The 16947-nt window shown below is 45.2% G+C and overlaps 1 protein-coding gene and 1 long non-coding RNA gene across 10 annotated transcripts in view; one reads left to right on the plus strand and one right to left on the minus strand.

Annotated features, from left to right (window-relative positions):
- LOC145723526 (uncharacterized) overlaps window positions 1-13696 on the minus strand; it is a 130617-nt gene extending 116921 nt beyond the window's left edge. For 4 of the 7 annotated variants that reach the window (XR_014148645.1, XR_014148644.1, XR_014148642.1 and 1 more), the window contains exon 1: window positions 13375-13638. Coding sequence is in view for 1 of the 7 variants with exons in the window: in XM_081831175.1 (XP_081687301.1) it covers window positions 13375-13569 (195 nt within the window). In the remaining 6 variants the exon portion in view is untranslated. Of the gene's footprint in view, window positions 1-6201; window positions 6315-13374 lie in introns of all 7 variants that reach the window. The other 3 variants (XR_014148643.1, XR_014148646.1, XM_081831175.1) reach the window with 3 other exon arrangements.
- Window positions 13697-13775: 79 nt separating this feature from the next.
- The window catches only part of LOC102749095 (uncharacterized), a 476674-nt gene continuing 473502 nt past the window's right edge, over window positions 13776-16947 (plus strand). Inside the window, exons 1-2 of one of the 3 annotated variants that reach the window (XR_014148648.1) lie at window positions 13776-13940; window positions 14250-16947. This is a non-coding gene — a long non-coding RNA (uncharacterized LOC102749095). The remainder of the gene's footprint in view (window positions 13941-14249) is intronic. The other 2 variants (XR_014148649.1, XR_014148650.1) reach the window with 2 other exon arrangements.

The following is a 16947-nucleotide window of genomic DNA, read 5'->3' on the forward strand; positions in this document are numbered from 1 at the left end:
CAGCAAGGACTCTATCTCAGGGCAGGCCGCTGTGGGCCAAGGAGCTTCAGCTAGGCGGGAATGGGGAGCACAGCAGGCCCCTGACTGCACAGCGCCAGCAGGCCTTTCTACTGTCACAGCACCAACCCAGTGGATCCTAACCACACACACTGCTGCACACAACTCACCTCTTCCAGTGAGGAGACCACCAAAGATGTGTGTCCAATAGGCAGTGTGTGCAGCGGCGTGGAGAGGGGGCTTACAAAATTGTTTTTCAGCATCAAGGCCACAGTCCCCTGATGATACTCACTCCTTTCATGTTCCCTCTGCAACCTTTTCTAGGGGCTATTCCTGATCCTTCTGCAAACAAAGGGCAAATGGTGAATGTAACCACCACCAACACATCTAGTAAATATGATGGAAAACAGAACATTCTGAAGCTACCAGTAACTAAAGTAATAACATCTACCTTTCTTTAAAAAAAAATTGGAGGAGAATATGGTATAATTACCCAACTTTCAGATTTTAGCAGGGAGGGGATAATAAACCTTAATAATTAGAAGGTACCATGCCCTTAATTCTAGAGTTAGTCCCAAGGCTGTACCTAACATTTGTCGCTCCTTTCCTCCCTTCTTCCATATTGCCTTTGCTTTTCACTCGCCGTAGTTGAGTCTAACTTTTGCTATCAGGAAGTCTTTTGTCTGCAAATAATAGAAAATCCAACTCATAGTGGCTTAAATAAATAGGAATTCGTTTTTCTCATATAACAAGAGGTAGAAAGAAAATTTCTGGAGTTGGTCTAGCAATAATGTCAGGAATCTAGGGGACTCATCTCCATTCCACTCTCACCCTCTGCTTCCTGATCACAAGATGCCACCGTGGGCATCCTGGCCATGTTCAAGGCAGGAGGACTAAATAGAGATTGACACCGGCTGCATCTTGACTTTTTATCAGCAAAGCCAGAGCTTTTCTAGGAGAGTCCAGCAGGCTGCTCCTTCTGTCTCCTTGGCCAGAACCCCATCACACCACCACTCCTAGCTATGTTGGAGGCTGTGAAAACAATTATCCAGCAAAAGAAGAGGGAAATGTCATAACGGACTTACACCAAATGTTATTCTTTGACTGGTCATGGCAGATTACCTTCCTCCAAACAAGATGAGTAAGAAGGAGGTGGAAAAATGGCTGTGTAATTGATGCACCTGCCTACATGACAGAGCCACAGTTCCCCACCACCTTTTATAGTCCCTGACACCCTATTTTACCGTCGCAACTTCCCCAGATAATCAACATCAACCTCCTTTGCCAATGCCCTGGACCCCCAGCATTTATCAAACCACCAGTGGCAGACCTGGTTCCATAGGGTTTTTATCATGATCCTCAGGGAAGGAATCTCTCCACTGGGTTGTGAAACTTCCAGACCAGCAGAGTTTAGCGGCAGTGGGAAAAAAATGCTTCATCAAGGATGAGCATGAGTGGACGCCCACCTCCACCTCGAGACTCTTGGCTTTTTTTTTCCTGGCTTGGAAGAGATAGAAGCATATAAAAGAACTGAAAATTATTCAACAATTCACAATTGCTTTTTCTCAATCAGTCGTTGTCAAACGAGAGTGATATGAGCGTCTGTGAAATGGTTTTGACTTTCTAAAGGGTTCCTCGTGCCTGAAGGAAGACAGAGGCCCACTGGTCCAGGGGGGAGATATCCAGGAGTTAAGAGCTTTTTGGGCTAAGGCTGGTTCTGCAGCTACCTAACCAACTGTGCATCTTTGGAGAGACCACCTCCCCTGTCAGGACCCTAGCGGCGTGCTCTGTAAGCTCAGCAGGATGGACTATCTAATCACAAAGGTCCCTTCCTACTAATTTATTAGGATTAAGAATCATTTATTAGGATTATTAATTTATTAGAATTATAAATTAGGATCTATTAATTTATCTTGCAATTCTGAAATCTTATGATCCTATTACTTTCAGGGTTGAACTTTCTTGCTGTTCTTAGTCTGCCTTCATTTAGAAAGATAGACATATTCTCATTTCCCCTAAAGGCAATGGGCTTTCTCTCCAGATTAACTATCTAGAATATACTGCAGTGGCATATAAGAAGACTCCCAGTGGTTGGTCATACTGTATTATTCACAACTTCTATTTTCAACAATCAGGAAAAAAAGGAAGGAAGAAAGGCGTTCAGTTCAAAAGTCTTAAATCCCCCCACAGAAAAATAAAGCAAATTGGAACTGTCTGGATATTATTGGGGCCTCTCACCTTCTAGATTAATTGGCCATGCATCAAAAGTACCACGAGGTTCTAACAGAATTTATTAGTGCCAAAGTTCATTTATTCACATTTGGTGCAAAAATGACGGTGTACCATGGTGAAATAAATCTTCATTTAAAAAATAAATGTCAAGGCTGTTTGAAGACTTTTTAAAAATTGTTTGCGTTTTTTACACCTTTCTTTCTTGCCCATAAGTGATTACATGGTATGCTACAGAGAACCATGGAGCTAGGAATCAGTTATCGAAAATCGTTGCCGACACTGTGTGGTCCTTACCAAGTCCTTTTACTTCCTTTAGCTTCAAAATAGAAATGATAATAATTAACACTAAAGGCTTCAGTGAGAATAAAATCGCACCAGAAGAAATACAGTAATATATGCTGAAGTTTTTATAAGTTATAAAATGATACAGTTGAAACTAAAGACACCTTTGAGCTAATGTGGAAATGATTTAAAAAAAATGTAAAATATATAATTTGAGATTAATAATCTTGTGTGAAGTTCAAAAGATCTTCTCCATCTGAGGTTTTTTAGATCTATCTACCAAAATCCAAAGCAGCTGAACTCATAGATACACATACACACACACACACTCTCTTTAGTAGCATTTTAGAAATTTGTTTTCATTGATTCAGAAATAAAGAAAAACAAAATATTTTCAACCCCCAATCGTGTTTACTGTTTTACAAGTGTATACATGTCAAACCTTATCAAAGTGTACACTTGAAAATACATACAGTTTATTATATATCAATGACATCTTAATAAAGCTGTAAAAAATACTAATTCTAAAAGGCCGTTTAACATGGAAGATTATATTCTGGTTGACTCACTCTTCTGGCTTCCTTGTCCTGCGTTTTCCTTCATTCCTGGAAACGTTCTGGGAGAAAGTAGTCAGCACACATTCTTAACATTGCGCTCCTTGAAGTTAAAAACTTCAAGACTCCCTACCACCTCTGGCAGTCATAAGGCAGATAATGAAGACCAGGACTCTGCAAGAATCTCTGTCCCTGACGGAAGCCCAGCTTGAAGCTCGCAGGTGGGGGTAGAACCAGCCACTGCCACTTCCCAGAATCCCACACACACCCAACTGCCCGGCTGGTCCTTCTCCGGGAATTCAGCACTGAAAGGCAGGCTCATCAGCTCATTCCCCAGGGAAATAAATGGAAGAGGAGAGAGAGAGAGAGAGGAAAAGGAAGAATGGGCAGCCCTGAGGTTTGAGTCCAATGCAAAAGCCAGCAAGGAAAGTATGGTGGACTTGAGACAACAGACCGCTGCCTCCCAGCATCTTTCCTTCCCCTTTCCCTGATGTTTGGCTGCAGAATACATTCAGGCGAGGCCAGACATAAGAACAGATTCTACTGAAAGCCATTTCACCCAACACAGAGATTTCTAAACAGATAGACCATTCGAGGTTGTATACAGGAATAGAAGAGATAGGACATTTGCCAGATGACAGGAAGTTTTGACAGAGATGATCTCAAGAGAAGGTTACTCTGCCCAAACCGAGTCCTCCCCGCCAGCAGCAGTTCATGATTCACTCCTTTGCTTTAAGGTTTTGACTTTGATACAAAGTAAATTCTTCTGGGAGTGCACGGTTCAGGTAATATTTTTATTCTCAGCTAGGTTTGATAAGAGTCAGAAAGCCCAAGCAGAGGTTCTCAGGATCGCTTGCCCATTGAAATTACCTGATTAGATTTTAAACTACTGATACTAGGCTCTCACCTCCACAGAGTCTGACCTCACTGGTTTGGGCTTGAGCATAGGGATTTTTTTTTAAGTCCTCCAAATGATCTTAACGGGCAGCCAAGGTTGAGAAGCACCTCCCTTGGGTAGGGGACCCACACAGTTGGCTGATAAGCTGATCCCCTAGGAGCCTGGTGAACATACAGACGGGCGGACCCTCCTCAGACCTGTCTGAGATTCTCAGGGGGTTTTCCTACAGCCATCCACTAGCCCTGGTGTTAAGACCTTCAAGGAAGTACCCTCATCCGCTGCCTTGCACTCTCACTTCCCCTAGGGCATAAGGCCTAAAGCAGTGCCTCTCAAATGTGCATCCTGATTACCTGGGGATCCTGTCAAAATGCAGATGCAGAAGAAGGAGTCTGAGACTGCCTTTCTAACTAGCTCTCACCTGATGCCCAAGCTGCCAGTCTGTGGACCACATTTTAAGGAGCAAGAGCCTACAGCCGTGGTTTTCAACCCTGGCTACACCCCAAAAATACTGATGTCTGGGAAAGTCTGATTCAATTGGCCTGGGGGACAGCCTGGGCCCTGGGATTGTTTTTAAAGTGCTGCAGGTGATTCTCCGGTGCAACCAAGTTTGAGAACCACAAATAAGCCAAAACAAAATGCTCTGTGAAAGGGATATCTGCTTTAGGATTTTGCGATGCTTTGTTTTATGACGGAAAAAAAATACGTTAAAATAAGAGTAGATGTAATTTCTCTGTGGAGAATGGATCTTGAGGAAGAACCTTTTGTTTGCCGAAGAGATGGTAGAAATGCAGACAGAGACTGGTGGTAAAAAGAGAACTGTTTCTCCAGAAAAAAGAGCACGGAGCTCTGAGGGAAAATGATTCCCAGACACTGAGAGGCAGGGGAGAGAAAGAAAAGCTGCTGTGAGGATGGAACTTGGGTAAGACGGAGAAATGAGTATAGAGAAATTTAAGACAGTTTTACTGTGCCTAGGGCCATGTAAGCTCTTCCTCAGTGTCCAGAAACCTTCAACAAAGACCTAGTCCAAATGATAATTGAACTCCCCTCTGTGGTGGATTTTGTTTGGTTTTTGCCTGGGTCACTATACCTAATGGGGTTCTCATAACGACCCTATTATTAGGTTTAGAGAAGGTAAAAAATGTGCCCCAAGTCTCACAGGCAGAGGCAAAGCTGAAACCTGAGCATGGCTGAGGGAATCAACCCCAAAGCCCAGGCTCTGGCACCCCAGGAAGAGACTGAGGCCTTGGACTCAATTTGCATGAGAAGAGACAAGGCCTCAAGGAAGAGAAAATAAGAGACAAGACGGAGGAACAAGGCTTCTGCGGAAGGCAGGAAGGCTGCCAGCTCAGCACGGGCCTGCCACTCAGACTACACTTGAGTCCTGAGCCCCAGGGACAGAGAGGGGTGGTGTGGGGGAGGAGTCATGAGGTGAAAAGTTAAGAGCTTTTTCTTCAGGCATCTCTCTGCAGACCCCAAGATGGCCTGCCTCAAGAACAAAGTAACAACTAAACACAAAGGTAGGCCAGGGGTTCCTCCTGCTTTGGCAGGAACTCTGTGGAACACAGCACTCATTCAACGAAACACTGATTTAGCACCTACTGCGTGCCCAGTGTTGAGGCGTGAGTGACCCACAGTTCTAGTGCTCCAAAGACGTGCAGCTCACTGGCTTCTTCTGCCCGGTTCATCGAGGGCAGAGGTCCCTCTCTGCACGTCGTTCTGCCTACCCACACATCTTGAACACTACTCATTTCACCAAGGAAAAATTGTTTCTAACTTTCCTTATGCTCTAAAGGTTTCTGGAAGTCAAAGACAAGAAGAAAGTATCCATAAGATTAAAACAACCACCCAGCGAGTTGGAAGAAGTTTCTTTCATAGCTCCTGCAGGAATGCACACAGTGTAATGTAATCCACAAATCAACAAGAGTTCCAAGGGTTATTTCTTCAGTGGCTCCTCAATATAAGGTTACATATCACGCCAAAGAGCAATTCAGCAAAACAATTCCACAGAGGCCTACTCAGCGAGGGCCTGCCCCGAGGGGCAGCCTCATTCAGGACAGTGTTAATGGAATAATTCTTAAATTGGGGGGTGGGGTGGGGTGTTGAGATTCCCTTCAAGAACCTGAAGAAAAAGCCATTGAATATCTCCCTGGGAGAAAACAGACATTTTGCACAAACAAACAAAAAAAAAACACTGCCTAGGATTCCAGTTCCTAGACCCCCAGAGCTCCAGTAACAGACCTGTTAGCGTCTGTGAGACCTGAATCCTGAACTGAGGATGCCTAGCTCGGAGGACCGAGTGGATAACACGTCCTTCAGTGCGCCCTTCATAAATGTCTTCTTTCCATGGGGCTCTAGAGAAAAACAAGGCAGTCATGAGGTTGAGGTTTTGTCCTCGACAAGAGGCTGAAGCAACTGCCGCTCTTCAGTGACATCATCAGCACAGGGGACTCATCATGGCTTCTCCGGCTCATCTCACTCCTGCAGTCGAAATCCCCCCTCCTCAGTTTACCTCACGTCAGCTGCTTTTGAAGAGGCATCCTCTGAAATCACCCACCGTAAGATACAAATGACTGAGAGCCCCAACCCCACCTGGGGATCTTCCCATTTCAAAAAGTGGCTGGGTTTATCCAAATGGTGACATTTCAGAACACGTGACACAGGAAAATAATGCCAGAGGGACAAAAGAAGGAAAATAAACAATGAGCACCTGTTACCCGTCAGGCACCGCACGCGTTCATTTGATTTCCCTAACGTCGTTGTCCACTCTTTACCGAGAAGGAAGCCGGTGCCCCAAAGACAAAATAACTTAATGCCCTAGAGCAGGGTTCCCAATCTGTGTGCACATTGCAATCACCTGGGGACCTTCAAAGACACTGGCTCCCACCCCAGAGGTTGTAGCCTTGGCTTTGGCATTTTTAAAAGACGCTCTGAGGATTCTACTCAGTGGACCTTTTGGGAACCACTGTCAGAGAGTAGAAAGTGGAGATGTGAATTGCCCCAGTTCTTTCTTACTTCAGGGCGGATATTTCGTGGGACATCCATGCGGTCATCCAAGCTGTATAAATCTTGCACTAGTTTAATATCAGTTGGTATGTAGCTGCCGATTCAAGCCCCTGTCCTCCAACATCACCCCCATCCCTTGCCCTGATTCCCGGGGCCCCCTCATGCCCAGAGTTGGAAGGCTCTGCCAAAACCATGGTCAAGTATCTTGAGGATCATCCCTGGCAGTTTCCGTGCTCACTTGCCTTCTTACACCACCTTAGTACACGTGAGCAAAGTCAGAAAGAAAATTCAGGGTAGTTTTCTGGGCATTAGCTCCACAAAGCTGAAAACCCCTGCCCCACACCTGTTCACCATATTGACCCTAGCTGGAAATACCGACAGAAAATTGGGACCTTTGCTCAGTTTTTGCAAGAGACAGCTCAGGAGTTTGAAGTCAAAATATGTTTTGTTCTCGAATGTACCAAATCCATTGTCAGGGGGTCTCCTTGAGTTGTCCAGAAAATAAGAGATACTATGAAAGAAAAAAGGCTCAGGAAATGATCTCAGACTTCCCAGCCGACTACACTTTCCTGTAATACCAACAGCAGGTCAGGCAAGTCTGAGGTTTGAACAAGAAATTCCTGTTCCCACTGGGGCAAAGAGCAGGGGAATACAGCTTTCCATCATTAACCAGAGTAAACCACATGAAATGGGACAATCAGACAACATGCAAAAACAAGCTGGAAGCCTCCGGCCTCTATACATCTGGTCAGAGACAGTAAATACAGAAAATGAAAACAATACATTTCACTATTAGGTTCCATCTCTTTCATAATTAACTGCAGAAGAATATAAGTAGTGATAAAGATCTTTCTCTTACTTAAGGCACCTCGTCTCTCAGTGCATCCCCCGAATGAGTGCCTGTAGAAAGTGTGCCCTTCTTTATACGTTTAACAAACATCAGCAGAGTGGCTACTATTTGCCAGGACCTCTGCTAGGAGACAGGATGGAATGTAAGCCTGAGAAAGACACGATGTTGGCTCTCAGGAACCCACAATCCAGGAAAAAGACACACAAACTATTATAATGCACCCTGAGAAAAACTGGAACCAGCGGTCGTGCAAGGTGCTTGGGAGCTCAGAGTAATGGGTAATTCGTTTGGCTGCCGGGTTAGGAAACTCATGGAGAAGCCATATCTGCCATGATACTATAGATGGATGGGTCCAGTTGATTCCTGCCATTTATTCCAACCCTATCTTCAGATTCTATAAAAGAAGAGAGAGATACACCCTGGACATGGTCCTGGATCATGCATGAATATTTTTTAAAGCCTCAGAACAAAGGTTGGAGACTTCTTATGCATCATTGAGGCCCCCAAAGAGTACCTGTGAATATCTGCTGGGTCCTGAAAAATGTCAGACTAAGTAAGGTATGACCTGGAGATTATGTCAGGACATGTAAGAATCACCCTTCAGCCAGAAAATGGTAGATCCTTTTACTATGAATCATGCATTTCCCAGAAGCCTCTGATTCCCTGAAATTTTCCTTGAGGTTCTGAGAGGCACTAATGAGCTCTTTCAAATGGCACCATTTTTGATCATGTCTGCCTCAGCATTCTAGTAAGGAAACCTGGCCTTAGCCTTTCACATTGAAGATTTGGTTGGGTTTCATTTCGTCACTTCCTCTCCTGCTGCTTCTTTCTATGGGCTGCCTTGGAGTGGTGATTTCAAATAAAATTTAAAAAGAAACTCCTGACGTGCCTAAACAAACCTGACAACCGTTTGGAAATATAAGTAGAGTCACTGAACACTCTTCCTTCAAGAAAAGCCTTCTTTCAAAGCCCACTGCCTGGGAGATGAAGTCATGTTAGGCGGGCAGAGAGAATTATTCCAAAAGTAAATCTAAGAGCAAAAGATTTGAGCAAAATGAGCAAAAATGACCCCTCTCATTCCCATGCAACAGTCACTGCAGGTAGGGGCTTTTCTCATAAACTCAGTTGGTGTGTTCATTCTATACAGCCCAGGAGCTGGAAGAGAGGAATCAGAATTCTAAGACGAAGGACAGACAAGTCTCTCAAAGGATTATATACTTTATTTACAGACATGGACAGTGATTTTATTTTTTAAAAATCTTGAATAAATAGGGAACACAGTGCTCTCAGTCTATGGACCGGAATCTCCCAACGTTTTTTTCATTATCTTATGGCCTTTTGTTCTTGCAACATTTATATAGTTAAGATCATCCCGAATATACAATTTGAGGGTTTTTTTTTTAAGTTTACATGAAAAAACATGTCCCCTACCATGAAAACATCCTAGTCAATATCATCTTTAAGTAAGTGCCCGGTATTCCATTGTGTGGGTGTAGCATAAAATTCATACAACAATTCCACAGTACTGGGCGTTTAGTTGCTTTGGCAATAATAAATAACATAGTGATTAGCATCTATGCCCATACGTCTTTGTCGGCATTTCTGATTATTCCTCAAGAAGATTGCCAGAAAAGGAATTACGGAGTAGAGAGTATGAATATTTTAAGGCTTTTTTCAAGCCCATTGCCACATTGCTTTCCTGAACATCGGGAACCATGCTTTTCTCCCCACACCCTCACCAGCCTTGAGTAGTGCCATAGTCTTAATCTTGCATGATGCAGCAGGGGGCAAATTGTATTTTATTGTTGTGATTTGCATTTCTGTGATTACTGGTAAAACTGAATGTTTTCCCATATATCTGTAAGCCGCTTTTATTGCCTTATCTGTGAACTGTCTGTTCACACAATCTACCTACTTTCCTATATTAATGTTTCACTGTTCTTCTTATCAAAGTAGAAACTCTTTAAAGACTGAGGCTATTAACTCCTTCTCCATCACATTTGTGATAAAAAGGTACTTTTAGTTGGCTTTTAATTTGTTATGGTTTTTTTGTTTTGGTTTGGTTTTGGTTTGTTTTGGTTTTTTAGAGAGAGAGCGAAAGCGAGCAGAGGGGGAAGGGGCGGTGGGAGAAGAAGAGAGAGAATCTTAAGCCAGCTCCATGTCCAGTGCACAGCCCGACATGAAGCTTGATCTCACAATGTGACCTGAGCCGAAATCAAGAGTCACACACTTAACAGACTCATCCACCCAGGCACCTCTGTTGTGTGTGTGTGTGTGTTTGTGTTTAACTTGCATTTACCATACATCCTAGCCTGATTCATTTCCTTCCCATTCTTCACCGATGCTCCTCTGCCTAGTAACTCGGGGTGGTGTATTCTAGAGGAGCCACTCTGTGAGGGATAGCCCAGACTCTGGAGAGAGATGATAAGGCCAGGAAATAGGGGTTGGCAGAACAGGGCTCTGTTGGGGAGCAGGGAGGACATATAGCTAAACGTGTGAGGAGGAAACAAACAGGCAAGATGAAGCAAAGGGAAAATGACGGTGGGAACATCAACAGAGCCAGGAATGAAGCCTATTCAGAAATGCATGCCAAGAAGTTCTACCCTCTGGTTTGGGGTTGGCTCTCAACCTTTTAGCACCCAAGAGTGAAAAGGTATGAAAGGGCTTTGGTAAGTCAGAGAAAGACCGTGGGAGAGAGTTGAGAGGTAGGTATGGAAGGAACCAGAGAATAGAGAGAAAGAGAGGCAGAGTGCCCACACTAGATGTTTACCAAAGCCCAACCACCTTCAGACGAGTGTGCTGTGCTATTACAGACTCAGCGCATGGCAAACAAAAACTTCACCAGCTCTAGATGGTGACATATTGGGTTGGCTGCAGAGAAATGCTAAGACTGATAACATCTGACATTTATACAGAGTATGGAAAACATATTGCACAGTGAAACATACACCTCTGCAAATGGCGTGAAGCTCTCTAGGCACCAAGGTGCCAAGACTACTAGGGTGGGAAGCATGAAGATCACCGTGGCCTACGTGTGTGAGTGCAAGATGGACTGAGAGCTGTCGGATCAAACACAGATTGCACCACAGGACGAAGCTTCTTCTCTCCATACAGAAAAGCATTGCTTGGATCTTCAGGTTCAAGTAATGGCATGCTAAGTAATTTAGACCACTCTCCTATCAAAGATAACGTAATGGAGGACAGTAAAATCATCTATGTAACAAATCCAGTGGAATCTACAAATGGTTGCAGGATACAAGATCAATATACAAAAGTCCATTTTGTCTCTATAGACCAGCCACAGTCAGGAATTGCAATGATCAGACAAGATAGACTTTAAGTGAAAAAGTGCCACAGGAGACAAAGAAGGATATTATACAATGATAAAAGGGTCAATCTACCGGTAAGATAGAACAATTATAAGTACATATGCACCCAAATCAGATAATCTAAATACATAAAACAAACACTGACCGGAGTGAAGGCAGAACTAGAAAACAATAACAGTAGGATGCTTTAGCACTCCACTTTCAATAATGGAGAAATCAACCAGATTCTTCTTTTCAACAAAGATACAGTGGACTTAAGGAACAACATAGACCAAATGGACCAAACAGAAATATACAGAAATTTCATCCCAACCGTAACAGAATATACATTTTTTTCAAGCTCACATGGAACATTCTCCAGAAGAGGTCACATGTTAGGTCACAAAACAAGTCTTAACAAATTTAAGAAGACTGAAATCATACAAAGTATCTTTTCTGACCACAATGGAAATTGTAATTAAAGACCTGCACCATTTATAACAGCATCAAAAAATGAAATAGAGATAAATCTGAAAAAATGATGCAGAAGACCCATACACTGAAAGCTATAAAATATTGCTGAGATAAACTAAAGACCTAAACAAATAGAGAAATATATCTGGTTCATAGATTGGAAAGTTCAATATTGTTAAGAAGCCAATTGTCCTCAAATTGATCTACCAATTCAAAAGTATCCTAGTAAAAATCCTAGATGGTAATTTTAAAGAAATTAACAAGCTGGCTCTAAAGGACTGAGAATAACCAAAACATATCTGAAACAGAACAAAGTTGAATGGCTAACGTTATCTGGTTTCAAAAATTATTACAAAGCCATAGCAATCAAAACAATTTGGTATTTACATAGAGACAGATCGATCACTGAAACAGAATAAGATTCAGAGATACACCCACACATAGATGGACAACTGATTTTTGACAAAGCCTCAAAGGCAGTGCAGTGGAGAAAAACAGCCTTTTCAACAAGTCACAATGAGATACCGCTTCGCACCTATTCAGATGGCTACAATCAAAAAAAACAAAGACAAAAAAAACAACAGAAAATAATAAGTGTTGGTGAGGACGTGGAGAAAATGGAACCTTTGTGCATTGTTGGTGGCAACATAACATGGTGCAGTCGCCGTGTAAAACAGTATGACATTTCCTCAAAAAATTAAAAATAGAACTACCATATGATTCAGTAATTCCACTGGCGGGTCCATACCCAAAAGAGTTGAAAGCAGGATCTCAAGGAGTTATTTGCACACCCGTGTTCACAGCAACATTACTCACAAGAGCCAAGAGGTGGAAGTAACCCACGTGTCCATGGACAGATGAATGGATAAACCAAATGTGGCATATACATAGAATATTATCCGGCCTTAAAAAGGAAGGAAATCCTGACACATGCAACAACATGGGTGACTCTTGAGGACATTACAGTAAGTGAAATAGGCCAGTCACAAAGAGAAAATATTATAGAATTCCATTTATATGAGGTACCCAGAGTAGTCAACAGTGGGTTGGGGAAGAGGATGAGATTCCATGGCAGACCTCTGAGTTTGAGATGCCTGCAAGGCTCATGTGGAAGTTTGATTAGCAGTTGAAAATAGAGATCCAGGGCGCCTGGGTGGCTCAGTCATTAAGAGTCTGCCTTCGGCTCAGGTCATCATCCCAGGGTCCTGGGATCGAGCCCCGCATCGGGCTCCCTGCTCGGCGGGAAGCCTGCTTCTCCCTCTCCCACTCCCCCTGCTTGTGTTCCCCCTCTTGCTGTGTCTCTCTCTCTCTCTGTCAAATAAATAAATAAAATCTTAAAAAAAAGAAAATAGAGATCCAAAGCGAGGAAGAATCTTTTAGGCTAGAGTTGCACCAAAGTATAGATTTTTAAAATAATAGGCAGTTTCCTCTGAAAAACTGGGGTGGCGGGGTGGGGTGGGGAGAGGTAATTGTTTTGAGAAGAGAACTGAGCCGAGGGATCCCTGGTAGGTTGAAGTCAAGAAGAGACAAGGTTGGCACTTGTCCCAGTTCATAAATGAGGAAGAGCAGGTTCTGACAGAGTAGGCAACTTGCCCCAAATCACTCAAGTCAGTAAGTGGCACAGCCGGGATTTGGATCTATGATCCACCCTTAGCCGCTATCCTCCTCCCGCTAAACAACAAAACAAAGAAACCACCTAAGCAGGAGAGGCCGCCTTGCCAAGTAGCTGCCTTCTGGTGCAAGTCCCCCTCGCCAGCTGAGACCCAGTTTCCTCACCTGCAAACTGGGGGAAATGGGACTTCTCTTTCCTGGGGCACCGGGCTGTGGCGAGGACCAGGGGAATCCCGGATACAGACAATGGTCACCTGTAAAATACTGTTTGCTGGGGCTCCAGTCTCTGTGCACCAGTCTCTGAACAAGGGAAGACCCTCCACACAGTTGGCCTGCGATAATCTTCAAGGCAGAGGTCATAATCTTCCCACGAACCTGGACCAACAGCCAAGTTAATCAGTTCAACCTCAGACCCACTTCCTCATGTTTACCTTTCTCTGGGAACCATCAGACCCAGCCCGGTTCCCAGTCCGCCCAGTTCCCTGTTCTCTGCCAAGCCGGGGCCATTCCCTGCCTCAAAGCCAGCCCCCCTCTCTGCAGGCTGGCCCTGACCGAAAGCCCAGGGCAGGATATTGAACCCATATCCTGTTCCAACCCTTTGGGACTAGAAACTGCCTTGTTTTTGGCAGTCCCCACCTCAGTGCCAGGACTAGAATCTGGGGAGTCAGGAGGCGGCAAGCTGCTGGTGCTGCCCAGCTAGGACTTCTGAGAATCACCTGAGCCTGAGAACTGTGAGTCACTGGCCCCTGCCCACTGCCCGCCTTGTGGCCTCAGGCTCATGGCCTGCTTGGACCACACCCTCGCCTCAAAATCACAAACCTACGGGCTGCTGTGTGCTGCTTACCAGGCTACCCATCCTTCCAGCAGCCTCAGGGGGCCCCCACCCTTTACCCAGCACCCCCATCCACAGTGCCTGCCCCCTCCATAGCCTTTTTTTCCTGCACCCTTCACCCCCAAATGTACACGTCTCCCAAGATTTCACCCGAGATAAATTTTCTTCTCTGGATTGACGGTCCTTTGACAATCTTATCTACTCCTAGGGTTTCAACTAGCACCTCCAAAGTGGCAGAGGCCTAAGGATATAAAGGTCCTTTTCAAATTAGATTGACCAGGGCCCAAGGCTGGTCAAGGAAGGAGGAAGAAGAAAAAGGGTGAGAGTCAAGAGGGAAGCTGAGTCCCCAGAAGGATGGCCCCTCACCACAGCCGTGGAGGGAGAAACCCAGGCCCCAGTGGGCTCTGAATCCTCCAGGCCTGGCATAGAGCCAGGCACAGATGGGTGCAGAGTCCCTGCTGGATGGATGAATGAATGAACAAGTTGGTTCTTCCCTCTCCAGATCCGAGCGTGTTTTCCGGAGCCACCCTCCTTCCTGATACACGAAGCCGGGAGAGGAAGTGACTAGGCAGCCAAGTCCAGAGAGGAAACATGAGTCCCTGTGAGATCTGTCCAGGAACAGGAGACTAAGAGAGGACAGAACAGGCACCCAGATTCTGAAGCAGCACCCAGCTCCTGCTGTCTCCCTAACAAAAGCTTGGGTACCAGAGGCTTAGCCAAGCCCTTGACTATTTTCATCTTGTTTAATCCTCCCAAAGACCTTTGGAGGTAGGTACTATTATTTTCTCCACTTTGCAGATGAGAATATAGAGGCAGGAGGTCAGGAAACCTGACAAGGATCCCACAGTTTATCAAAGTAACCAAGCTGGAGCTTTTTCTTTTTCCCTTTTTCCTGCAGTGGTGCTGTTTCATCTTTAAAATGCCAGCAATTTGCCCACATGCTCAGCTCTGCTACAATGTGTTATTTTCAGATCTAGCAATGAACTACAGAATGGTAGAAGTGGAAGAGCCTTTGAGATGAATTAGTCCGGGCCAGAGTTGGGGAGACAGGGGGAGGGAGGCTGAGCACACAGGCTGCAAATCCTCCCCTCCCTCTTCTTCCTTCTGCTCCTAAAATAAAACTGAACAAAAGACTGGAAAGTTACTGGATCAGAGAATTCAGCATCTCCCCCCTAACTCCCTGCGATTTTATTATTCAAGATAGCAAGCAGGACCTACATCCTGGAGCAAGAAGAAGCTAAGATCTCCCTGCCGGTGGGTGTGATTTTGAAAGTGCGAAAAGGCAGGAGCTTCTGGGCCCCTCCCTCCAGCAGAGATCTGTCCTCCTGGAGCCCTGTCTGGGATGCTGGGAGGCTGCAAAGGGCAAATGCAGGGCCTGAAGCCTTCCCACAGTCGGCTCCCCAGGAAGACAACCCTGTCCTTCAGCAAGCCCTCACCTCCCATCTGCGTCCCTAATTGGCATCTTCTGGTGACTTCATTTTTCACTCTTGGCTAAAATGGGCCTCTGATGATTTATTCTATCCCGGGTGTTGACAAGCTCAAGAAGTTGTGTGGGGCCCACTGCCAGGCACTCATGGTGACAAAGCATGACTCACCGCTCCCAGGTCAGTTGGGGGGTGTGGTGGTGTAGGAGGCAGGAGAAGCAGCTGACAAGGCTCACCACTGCATCACTGGGCCTTCTGCCCTCTTGTGAGGCAGCTCCACTCTCGGATGGGAAATAGACACCCCAGAACCCTCTGACGGAGACAGGACAGGCAGCCCACAGGTCTGTCACATCTCAAGGCTGCTTCTCTGTTTTGTCTCCCACCCCCAGTGCCAAATGCTAAACTGTCTTTCAGAGAGAGCTCTAAAAGGGAAATATAAGCCAGCCCTCCTTGAATCCCCTCAATCATAGAACGTTAGCAGTGGGGAGGGGGGAGACAAAGAAAGCCTTAGAGATCATTAAACTCAATCTTTTTATTTTGTGAGAAAGAATTTGAGGTCCAGAGAGGTCAAGTCATTTGACCAAGGCCCCAAAGTGAGTTAGAAGTGGAGCTGGGACTAGAACTTAGGTGTTTGTTCCAGACTTGTGCTCTCTTGCCAACCAAGATATGACGAGAATTTCACTAGCACTCCTGAGGGAGAGGAGGCCAACTCTCCCCCAGAAAAAGGGGCAAGAAGCACTAATGCCTAAGGCGAGATGAGTGGGCTGGACTTTGGCTTTGCCCTTTGTTCTTCTCAGATGGGGCTCTGTGCTTTCCTGGCTTATGGGGAACCCCAGAGTCCAGGGGGCTCCAGGCTGAGCATTCCCTCTCCCAGGAACGATACTTCACTCACAGGAACGTACCAATGGCAGATGACTCGCAGACTCTTTCTTGGCTTAGCCAATAGCAAGTTGCCCTTAGAAGAGCCTGTTGCATCTGGCTGCTAAGTGACCTTATTTCTCTTTTTCTCTTCTGGGTAAACAGCGTGTTAGCTCAGCGGAGACTTAAATTCATGAACCCAGTAAATGAAAAGGGGCCACAAAGTTCCTCTGGTCTGTATGTGCTCCACGGGACCCCCTCCACGATACCCCAGATGGACACTACCTTCAGCTTGAACACTTCCCAGGATGAGCCACTGTTTCTCCCTCACTCCTGGCCCCTCTGCTGCTGGACGGACGGAAGAGATAGAGACGGCTATCTAGTCCTGACTGGAGTCAGCCACCCTGTGATGCCCCCTGCGCTGAAACAGAGCGAGTGACTACCCTTCTCTGGACTATGGCCTGTGTCTTCGCTCATGACTTATAGGGACAAGCCCAGACAGACATAACCGTTCTTGATCTTACAAAGATTGAGCATCTGTTTGGGGGTCTAGTCCAATAGGGCTCTTGCTCAATTTTCTTTTCCCATCTGGTTTCCATGAATAAGAAAAGAAAGAAAGAAAGA

This window comes from Leptonychotes weddellii, chromosome 9 (genome assembly GCF_054177405.1).
Source record: "Leptonychotes weddellii isolate Sample4059 chromosome 9, ASM5417740v2, whole genome shotgun sequence".
Taxonomy (NCBI): domain Eukaryota; kingdom Metazoa; phylum Chordata; class Mammalia; order Carnivora; family Phocidae; genus Leptonychotes; species Leptonychotes weddellii.